The 11,682-nt window shown below is 41.6% G+C and overlaps 1 protein-coding gene across 1 annotated transcript in view; it reads left to right on the top strand.

Moving 5' to 3' along the window:
• Positions 1-333: 333 nt before the first annotated feature.
• LOC133616365 (biotin-dependent 3-methylcrotonyl-coenzyme A carboxylase beta1 subunit) overlaps positions 334-11,682 on the top strand; it is a 41,699-nt gene continuing 30,350 nt past the window's right edge. Inside the window, exon 1 of the mRNA XM_061975535.2 lies at positions 334-477. Coding sequence (XP_061831519.1) covers positions 458-477 — 20 coding nt within the window. The 5' untranslated portion in view covers positions 334-457. The remainder of the gene's footprint in view (positions 478-11,682) is intronic.

Genomic DNA, 11,682 nt, shown 5'->3' with positions numbered 1-11,682 from the left:
AAAAAAAAGGTCAAAGACAAAGCTATTCGGTTTCTTGTGAGTACCGGTATATACACTTCACTGCCGATGTGGGGGGGCGCCACCTAAAATCTTGCCTAGGGTGCCAGATTGGTTAGGGCCGGGCCTGGATGGATGGATGGAAACCGATCCGTGGTGCAAAAAAAGTTTGGGGACTTTTTTAAAATTGACTTTTTTAAAATGGACAGAGCTGTACTATATAATTTGTGTGTAAGTGGCGACCTCTTGCGGCTAACTCGTGTACTGCACTTGTAGTTATAGGGAAGATGACGGTTGAGCAGTCCTCCTGTCCTGTAGGTGGCAGTAGCGGCAGCAGTTAAACCGGCCATATCCACGAAGAAGAAAAAGATCCTTCCAAAAAACATATTTGTTGATGTTTTTAAATTAGCTTTTCTCTTTATCGTCCTTTTTTTGTACGCCTTCTTACTGACACTCAGACATGTATCCGTCCTTTGCCAGGTAAGACCTCACCTTGACCTTACTTACGTACAATATGTTCTGCTACATTTATGACCTTTGGCATACATTTCACTCCCAAGTGAACGATAAGGCAGTTAACAACTTTCTACACTAAGAAGACATAATCCTGTATTTAACCGATCATGATCGATCTAATCTAAGTAATTCAACTATTGCAGTGCCATGTTAGAGGAAATATAAATCAGTTCATTAAATGTACACAATGTGCATGCATATAGTCACAATAGTGTACTTTTGAGAAACATTCAACATTGGAGTTATTAAATTGCAAGCATGTATTCGACGGGATTACTTTATACTTTTTAAATGTGTTTTCATTCATACAAGTAGTTTATTAATTATTTAATTATTATTATTTTTATTTTATTAAACAGATTATTACCTCGACCGCTTCTTTGTGAGCTACCTCTCTTTGTTTATAATGTATATTTACTATATATATATTATATACAAATATATTAATATATATCATATATGGATGTATGGATATGCTGTATATATAGTACGTAAATATCCCATATATGTTATATTTGTTACAAACCCCGTTTCCATATGAGTTGGGAAATTGTGTTAGATGTAAATATAAACGGAATACAATGATTTGCAAATCATTTTCAACCCATATTCAGTTGAATATGCTACAAAGACAACATATTTGATGTTCAAACTGATAAACTTTTCTTTTTTTTTTGCAAATAATCATTAACTTTAGAATTTGATGCCAGCAGCACGTAACAAAGAAGTTGGGAAAAGTGGCAATAAATACTGATAAAGTTGAGGAATGCTCATCCAACAGTTATTTGGAACATCCCACAGGTGAACAGGCAAATTGGGAACAGGTGGGTGCCATGATTGGGTATAAAAGTAGATTCCATGAAATGCTCAGTCATTCACAAACAAGGATGGGGCGAGGGTCACCACTTTGTCAACAAATGCGTCAGCAAATTTTTGAACAGTTTAAGAAAAACCTTTCTCAAGCAGCTATTGCAAGGAATTTAGGGATTTCACCATCTACGGTCCGTAATATCATCAAAGGGTTCAGAGAATCTGGAGAAATAACTGCACGTAAGCAGCTAAGCCCGTGACCTTCGATCCCTCAGGGTGTACTGCATCATCAAGTGAAATCAGTGTGTAAAGGATATCACCACATGGGCTCAGGAACACTTCAGAAACCCACTGTCAGTAACTACAGTTGGTCGCCACACCTGTAAGTGCAAGTTAAAACTCTCCTATGCAAGGCGAAAACCGTTTATCAACAACACCCAGAAACGCCGGCGGCTTCGCTGGGCCTGAGCTCATCGAAGATGGAGTGATACAAAGTGGAAAAGTGTTCTGTGGTCTGACGAGTCCACATTTCAAATTGTTTTTGGTAACTGTGGACGTCGTGTCCTCCGGACCAAAGAGGAAAAGAACCATCCGGATTGTTATAGGCGCAAAGTTGAAAAGCCAGCATCTGTGATGGTATGGGGGTGCATTAGTGCCCAAGGCATGGGTAACTTACACATCTGTGAAGGCACCATGAATGCTGAAAGGTACATACAGGTTTTGGAACAACATATGCTGCCATCTAAGCGCCGTCTTTTTCATGGACGCCCCTGCTTATTTCAGCAAGACAATGCCAAGCCACATTCAGCACGTGTTACAACAGCTTGGCTTTGTAAAAAAAAAAAAAAGAGTGCGGGTACTTTCCTGTCCCGCCTGCAGTCCAGACCTGTCTCCCATCGAAAATTTGTGGCGCATTATGAAGCGTAAAATACGACAGCGGAGACCCCGGACTGTTCTGAAGCTCTACATAAAACGGGAATGGGAAAGAATTCCACTTTCAATGCTTCAACAATTAGTTCCCTCAGTTCCCAATCGTTTATTGAGTGTTGTTAAAAGAAAAGGTGATGTAACACAGTGGTGAACATGCCCTTTCCCAACTACTTTGGCACGTGTTGCAGCCATGAAATTCTAAGTTAATTATTATTTGCCAAAAAAAAAATAAAGTTTATAAGTTTGAACATCAAATATCTTGTCTTTGTAGTGCATTCAATTGAATATGGGTTGAAAAGGATTTGCAAATCATTGTATTCCGTTTATATTTACATCTAACACAATTTCCCAACTCATATGGAAACGGGGTTTGTATGTTAGCTACCTCTCTTTGTTTTTATTTTATGCTGCAGCTGTTACATATACTGTAAATGTTACATATTTTATAAAAATATAATATATCATGTATATATAATATGTAAATATTACATTTGTTATATTTTATATTGCTACTACGGTACATTTTTAGTCTACTTTATACCTGCATTATCCTTTCCGTCCTTACACTTTCCATCCTTTGTAACTGAGCTACTGTGTGGAACAATTTCCCTTGTGGATCATAAAATGCTTTTCTACCTTCAAGGTACTCAAAGCGCTTTGACACTATTTCCACATTCACCCATTCACACACACATTCACACACTGATGGCGGGAGCTGCCGTGCAAGGCCCTAACCACCACCCTTCAGGAGCAAAGGTGAAGTGTCTTGCTCAGGGACACACGGATCGTGACGAGGTTGGTAGAAGGTGGGGATTGAACCAGGAACCCTCAGGTTGCTGGCACGGCCATTCTCAAAACTGCGCCACGCGGTTTGTCTAAGTCTAAGTATTAGTCTAGATGAGGCAATTCCTGAAGGAATTGCGTGTGAATGTTCCAATGCAGAAGTTGAACTGAAATCCTGGAATTATTTTTTTTTAGAATTGTTAAAGTAGAGCACAAAAATGTGGGAGTTGTAGAAGTTTGAAGAACGTCCCATTGATTTAAAGGGGAATTTCCCCAAAATTTGGGAATTTGGGGGAAAGCGGGATTTTTTTTTTTTTTTTAAAGCCGGCGGCGTTTCTGGGTGTTGTTGATAAATGGCTTTCGCTTTCCATAGTAGAGTTTTAACTTGCACTTACAGATGTAGCGACAAACTGTGGTTACCGACAGTGGTTTTCTGAAGTGTTCCTGAGCACGTGTGGTGATATCCTTTACGCACTGATGTCGCCTTTTGATGCAGTACCACCTGAGGGATCGAAGGTCCGTAAGATCCTCGCTTATGTGCAGGGATTTCTCCAGATTCTCTGAACCTTTTGATGATATTACGGACCGTAGATGGTGAAATTGTTACGGCTGGGTTTACGCAGCTTGCTGCGAGGTTGGTTCCCCCGGGATGCAAACAGATTACTCTGGACAGGACTTGTAGGTAGGAACATTTTTAATCTTGTGAAAACAACGAAGCACCAAAAAACAGGAAAAAACAGACGAGGAAAAAAAGTGCCGATCGCACTGGATGCTAGTTTAGCACTTAGCAAGGATTAGAGACAGGCATACCCACGTATCAGTAGCATGAAGCAAACAAAGAAGCCAGGACGAGTGATCAACAAAGGCAGATCAATAGTGTCTCTTGGTTACAAACAGGTGAGTGTCCCGAACAACAGAGGCAGGTGAAAATCATAAGTAACCATGGTAACTAAAACAAACAAGGGTGGACAAAAACAGGAACTACGGAGTCTAAAACTAACAGAACATAACAAAAACATGATCCGGACCGAGGATCATGACAGAAATCCCTGCAGTAGCTCGTTGAGAAATGTTTTTCTTAAACTGTTGGACAATTTGCTCACGCATTTGTTCACAAAGTGGTGACCCTCGCCCCATCCTTGTTGGTGAATGACTGAGCATTTCATGGAATCTGCTTTTATACCCAATCATGGCACCCACCTGTTCCCAATTAGCCTGTTCACCTGTGGGATGTTCCAAATAAGTGTTTGATGAGCATTCCTCAACTTAATCAGTATTTTTTTCCACTTGTGCCTGTCAGAGTATGTTGGTGACGAACCCCAAGATGCAGAGATGGCAGGCTTTGTCCAGGAAAACATGATTTAATTTAACACTATAGCAAAAAAACAAACAAAAGGGTACAAACAAAAGGCGCGCACAAGGCGAAGAACAAACTTGGCTATGAACTAAAATAGCACAAAGGCTAACTGTCGACAAGAAACAAAATCACTTACTGTGACACGAAGGAACTATGACATGAGCAGAGTGAACAAAAGTAGACAGAGCTACAACGACAAGGTAGTAGTGACAATAATCCAGCACTGACTGGAGAGGAAGGCAGGTTCAAATAGCAGCTGGCTGATTGACACCAGGTGTGGCCAGGTGCCAATCAGCCACAGCTGAGGGGACAAAGCACTCAGGGAGTTAATCAGGAAATAACCAAAATAAGAGCGCTGACAGGAAACAAAGACAGGAAAAACCAAAACCTAACTGAACTGTCAGTGACAAACCTGACAGTGCCAGCTTTTTTGAAATTCCAAATGACATAATATTTGCAAAAAAAATTAAGTTTTCCGGTTCGAACGTTAAGTATCTTGTCTTTGCAGTCTATTCAATTGAATATAAGTTGAAAAGGATTTGCAAATCATTGTATTCTCTTTTTATTTACCATTTACACAACGTGCCAACTTCACTGGATTTGGGGTTTGTAGATGACTAGCATTGCAGCTATATGTATTTAGGGATGTCCCGATCCAGGATTTTGCACTTCTGATCCGATACTTATATTGTTTTTGCACTTCCGATCTGATACCGATACTGACCGATACCGATACTGACCGATACTAGCCTATCCGAGCATGTATTAAAGTTTAAAGTTATTTAGCCTACTTAGTTGTCAGAATCATGTTGAAAAGGGTTTTAGTACTCTTGATAACAACTAGCCAGCTGAATTAGGGGAGTTTGAATAATACACAATGGTTGGTAACAAGAAACTGTCCTGTTTATTCAAGGATAAACACAAAATAACAAAATTATACATAACAGAAATGGCATCATTGAACTAGGGCTGGGCGATATGGCCTTTTTTTAATATTGCGATATTTTAAGGCCATATTGCGATACACGACATATATCTCGATATTTTGCCTTGGCCTTGAATGAACACTTGATGCATATAATCACAGCAGTATGATGATTCTATGTGTTTTGATTGATTGATTGAGACTTTTATTAGTAGGTTGCACAGTGAAGTACATATTCCGTACAATTGACCACTAAATGGTAACACCCCAATAAGTTTTTCAACTTGTTTAAGTCGGGGTCCACTTAAATTGATTCATGATACAGATATATACTATCAGATATATACTATCATCATAATACAGTCATCACACAAGATAATCACATTGAATTATTTACATTATTTATAATCCAGGGTGTGGAGGGGGGCGCCGGATGTAAGTGTCAAAAAGACAGCCAAAAGAGTTTGATATGAGAATAAATCTAAAGTTAAAATATAGGGTAGAAATGCAACCATTTGCAGGAAATGTAGTCTTGATTTTCAAAATGTTCTTTCAAGGCTTGCATGTCTACATTAAAACATTCTTCTTCATACTGCATTAATATATGCTACTTTTAAACTTTCATGCAGAGAAGGAAATCACAACTAAAAAAAATCACTAATTTTTTCATACGGTGTTGATGTGGAAATTTTTGCCTCGGCATTTTGATGGTGTGGGCGTGTGGCACCGAATGGAGATAAGCGTCTCGACAGACGTTACAATATTTGAACAATGATGACGAAAACTGTTTCTCTGTCGTGTCCGTGTGTCGAAAATTATTATTATGCGCTTATTTTTTTATTTGATTTTGTGCGTGGCATATAATTGTTATGCGCACAGGCGCGCACCTTAGAGGGAACGTTGGCTGCGCTAGCATCACAGCTAACGTTAGCCATGCTGCTACCTCTCTGCTCGGGGAGGGCGTATACGTATGTGATGTATGACGTGACGGTATGTGACGTATGTCGTGACAGTATGTGACGTGTGTAAGAAGGTGCGCTCGCTGTCTGTGAGAGGGAGACACAGAAAAGAGTGAGAAGAGCCTGTCGTGTAATGCCAGCAGCTAAAAGCAACTGCGTGAGAATCCACAGACCTGTGGATGTGTTGAAGGTGTGCTGGAAAATGCGGAACGGAAATTAGGGAGCAGCAGAAAAGTGGAATGTATTATTTAAATCGGTGCGTTGGAAAACACGGAGCAGAGTTTTTTTTTTAACTGGATCTGGATCGGCATTTTCCCATGCCTTGCCGATACGCATTTTTTGGCAAATATCGGCGGCCGATCCGATCCAAATATCGGATCGGGACATCCCTAATTGGGATCAATCAATTATATCTCTAAATCATTCAAAAATTCAACGATACTTCATCTACATTCCGTAACCTGTGTAATATCCAAGCATTAGCGACATTGTTATTGTAAGCTGACTACGGCAAGAGATAAGCTAGAGTTTTTGAGTTTTGAGTTTGTAATGCACAACACAATGCGACAGGGCAACACCAATCATCTTTAAAATCCTAAAAAAAAATACAAAAAATTAAAATTACTTTTGTGTTCTTGTATCTTTTGTGTCATAATGATTGGGAACTATAGGCAAAAAAAAAAAAAGTGCAGTTCCCCTTTAGTTAATGAATCAAATCTTTGGCATACTTCTAGCTGCAGCCCATGTAGTACTAGGTACGTACCACAGTCTGAGAAGCACTGGTTCAGGGGAAAGTACTCTGAGCACTCTGCCCTTCGGTATGTTGTGGTAAGTGTGTACTCGGTCTGATCACGTGTGTCATACCGTGGACCACAAGACATAACCTGCAGGTCGGATGACATTACTGCTAAAACGCAGCAAGGTAATGGGGACTTGCCAAATCCTACAAACGTAGTCGTTGTTATTGTATTTGCTGAGTCAGGCTGCGGAAGTTAATTTCTCCCACATCCACTGTGGTTGCAATTTTATTTGTGGGACAATTGGAACTGAATAATGTGTTCCAGCTAGGGCTGGGCGATATGGCCTTTTATTAATATCTCCATATTTTTAGGCCATGTCACGATACATGATATATACCTCCATATATTGCCTTAGCCTTGAATGAACACTTGATGCATATAATCACAGCAGTATGATGATTCTATGTGTCTACATTAAAACATTCTTCTTCATACTGCATTAATATATGCTACTTTTAAACTTTCACAACTAAGTCAATTGACCAAAAGTGTATTTATTAAACAGTTATTAAGCAGTGGCACAAACATTCATGTCATTTCCAAAACAAAGTGCAAGATTGTCAGAGACATTTTATAACAAGTTATTAGTGCACTTTTGTGCATGATGTCACTAAGCTGACATATCAAAACAGTCATGTCTGTGTGACCATGTTTTGTATTAGTCATGTTTTGTTTTGTTTAGTTATTGGACTCTTTAGTTTCTGGCTTTTCACTCCCTTGTCTTGTTTCCATGGTTACCCATTAGTTTCACCTGTTCCACGTTTGGACTCATTGTGCACTCTTGTTTGTCACCATAGCAACCCATTAGTTTTCACCTGTCACGTCACGCACCTGTTTTCGTTAATCATGTCTGTATTTAAGTTCATTGTTTTCAGTTTGTCTTCCTGGCGACATCCCACATTTGTGCTCTGCATATTCCTGACACTTGTTTTTCATGTCCATCTTTCATGCTGCTACTTTAGTCCAAGCCAAGTAAAAAAAAATTTTGTTTATTAATGCTATAGTCTTTTGGTTTCATAGTTTGTTCTCCGCCTCTGTGCGCGATTTTCGTTTGTATTTTTTTTTATAGTAATAAACATTTTCCATTGCCTTCTGGAAAAACTAAACCCATGGACCAAGTCATGACAAAAAAAACATTAAATTAAAGTGCACTTTTTGTACAGAACGCCACTACAATAGTTTAAAACAAATAAAGTGCACTTTTGTGCATGATGTCATACAAGATAGTTCAATAAGTGTCAAATAAAAATGAGCTGCATAATAGGAAATCAAATAGTGTATGTCTTTCGCTATGTGGTAGGTTCCTGCGGACGTTATCTCCTTCTGTTGTTGGCTATTTTTTTCATACGGTGTTGATGTGGAAATTGTTGCTTGGGCATTTTGTTGGTGTGGCACCGAACGGAGATGTTGACATGCGGAGTTTCAAGCACTCTTCATTCTCTAGCGGGTGACTTTTCAAATGATGCTACAAATTAGCAGTAATGCTACTTTTTGCCGCATACTTGACATATTACGGTTGTCTGTTCGACATCGGATTCAGGAGGAACAGTGTGGTTTTCGTCCTGGTCGTGGAACTGTGGACCCGCTCTATACTCTCGGCAGGGTCGTTGAGGGTGCATGGGAGTTTGCCCAACCAGTCTACATGTGTTTTGTGGACTTGGAGAAGTCATTCGACCGTGTCTCGGGAAGTCCTGTGGGGAGTGCTCAGAGAGTATGGGGTATCGGACTGTCTGATTGTGGCGGTCCGCTCCCTGTATGATCAGTGTCAGAGCTTGGTCCGCATTGCCGGCAGTAAGTCGGACACGTTTCCAGTGAGGGTTGGACTCCGCCAAGGCTGCCCTTTGTCACCGATTCTGTTCATAACTTTTATGGACAGAATTTCTAGGCGCAGTCAAGGCGTTGAGGGGATCTGGTTTGGTGGTTACAGGATTAGGTCTCTGCTTTTTGCAGATGATGTGGTCCTGATGGCTTCATCTGGTCAGGATCTTCAGCTCTCACTGGATCGGTTCGCAGCTGAGTGTGAAGCGACTGGGATGAGAATCAGCACCTCCAAGTCCGAGTCCATGGTTCTCGCCCGGAAAAGGGTGGAGTGCCATCTCCGGGTTGGGGAGGAGATCTTGCCCCAAGTGGAGGAGTTCAAGTACCTCGGAGTCTTGTTCACGAGTGAGGGAAGAGTGGATCGTGAGATCGACAGGCGGATCGGTGCGGCGTCTTCAGTAATGCGGACGCTGTATCGATCCGTTGTGGTGAAGAAGGAGCGGAGCCGAAAGGCAAAGCTCTCAATTTACCGGTCGATCTACGTTCCCATCCTCAACTATGGTCATGAGCTTTGGGTTATGACCGAAAGGACAAGATCACGGGTACAAGCGGCCGAAATGAGTTTCCTCCGCCGGGTGGCGGGTCTCTCCCTTAGAGATAGGGTGAGAAGCTCTGTCATCCGGGGGGAGCTCAAAGTAAAGCCGCTGCTCCTCCACATGGAGAGGAGCCAGATGAGGTGGTTCAGGCATCTGGTCAGGATGCCACCCGAACGCCTCCCTAGGGAGGTGTTTAGGGCACGTCCGACCGGTAGGAGGCCACGGGGAAGACCCAGGACACGTTGGGAAGACTATGTCTCCCGGCTGGCCTGGGAACGCCCACAGGAGGAGCTGGACGAAGTGGCTGGGGAGAAGGAAGTCTGGGCTTCCCTGCTTAGGCTGCTGCCCCCGCGACCCGACCTCGGATAAGCGGAAGAAGATGGATGGATGTTCGACATCTTCCCGCTTGAAGCCAACCCACTGCCAGACGATTTCTTGGAATTAATTCTTCCTTCATTTGTTACCAGATTTGCGCCTTCTTTCTCTCGTATTACCACTCGCACCAGTCTGCTAGCATCACAGCTAACGTTACCTATGCTGCTACCTCTCTGCTCCGCGAGAGCGTATGACGTTGCGCTTGTTTTATGTCTCTATGAGAAGGAGAGACAAGAAAGAGTGAGAAAAGCCTGTAGTGTAATGTCCGCAGCTGAAAGCAACTGCGTGAGAACGTATACTCCGATATCACGATATAGTCATTATCTATATCGCACAGAGACAAACCCGCGATATATCGAGTACATTCAATATATCGCCCAGCCCTAATTCCAGCCTCGACAAAAGTCGGTATTTTAGTAAAAGTTCGTACACTTTGAAAACAATATAAAAGGACTAAACAGTACTATCAAACAAACATAACGGGGTGATGGATCCACTTTCAGTTTTGTTGATTTCAATATGATACATTACGCTTTACAAATGTTTTAATTTCTCATTACAACATGTTCCAAAATGAGTAGGAAGAAGCAAAGCTTATTTAATCCTTTCTTTTCCACTTCATAGCAACTTCTAATACGTCCTAGTTCTTAAGTTTTTATTTACGATATACACAACGTGCCAACTTCACTGGTTTTGGGTTTTGTAGAACGAGCTGATTTTTACAAATTGAAATGAAAATACACTTTTGTCTTCTTGTCTCTCACAAGGATTGTGAACAATAGGCACAACATATTAAATATACTTTTTTAATAAAAGATCGGCCTTGTTTTTTTATGAATACTTAGGCCTATTACGCTACTGCAGTTTAATGTTAGTCATTCTCGTGGAACTTGGAGAGCCAACTGTTTCCTGAATTGGTACTTGGTAAAAAATAAATTAAAAAAAGTTCGAGGACCACTGCTCTAAACTAAACTTAAGGGCAATTGTATTCTTAATACTAAGTGCTGGGCAGTGCTTGTCTGTCAAAATAAAAGGTTAATTGTATGAATGAAAACACATTTAAAAGTATAAAGTAATCCTGTCGAATACATGCTTGCAATTCAACCCTTGTGAACAGATGTTTACCTTATCCCAATAAACATCTGTTCAGTATTTTAACATAAAAGTGTTTGATTGTGAGGCATTAAAAGCCACAAAATGCAACGGGTCCATCAGACCCACAAACGCTGGCTGAGTAACAACAATATGAACGTTGCATGGAAAATTTCTCTGCCAGTTTCTGCATCCCACAGGGATTCTTCTTCTGTGTTTCTGCACCTGCAGTTCCCACACAAGGTTGCAACATTGTTTGTCAACACTGTCGGCTCTCATTTTCTCGCACATTTGACCCTCTGATGTTCTGTGTACCTACTAGAGATGCGCGGATAGGCAATTTATTTCATCCGCAACCGCGTCAGAAAGTCGTCAACCATCCGCCATCCACCCGATGTAACGTTTGATCAGAACTGCACCCGCCCGCACCCGCCCGTTGTTATATATCTAATATAGACGATGCAAGGCATTAGTGAGGTTATAAAGCTTTTGCCTGTTAAAGAAAGGAGACTGATCCAATGCAGCACAGACATTCGCGTGCCACGCTGTCACGACCCAGACGCACACCAGTGCGCAATCATATGGGAGCCGCGCTGAGCGCACCTCCAAGCGCGTCTCGCTGCCGGCGACGGCCGGGTATATGGGCCCGACGCTCCAGCGCCATCCATTTTCAGGGCTAGTTGATTCGGCAGGTGGGTTGTTACACACTCCTTAGCGGGTTCCGACTTCCATGGCCACCGTCCTGCTCTCTATATCAACCAGGGTGAGCCCCACCCCTTTCGTG

This window comes from Nerophis lumbriciformis, linkage group LG14 (assembly GCF_033978685.3).
Source record: "Nerophis lumbriciformis linkage group LG14, RoL_Nlum_v2.1, whole genome shotgun sequence".
Classification (NCBI taxonomy): domain Eukaryota; kingdom Metazoa; phylum Chordata; class Actinopteri; order Syngnathiformes; family Syngnathidae; genus Nerophis; species Nerophis lumbriciformis.
The sequence above is the reverse complement of the archived record's forward strand: the minus strand, read 5'-3'. Positions and strand labels throughout refer to the sequence as shown.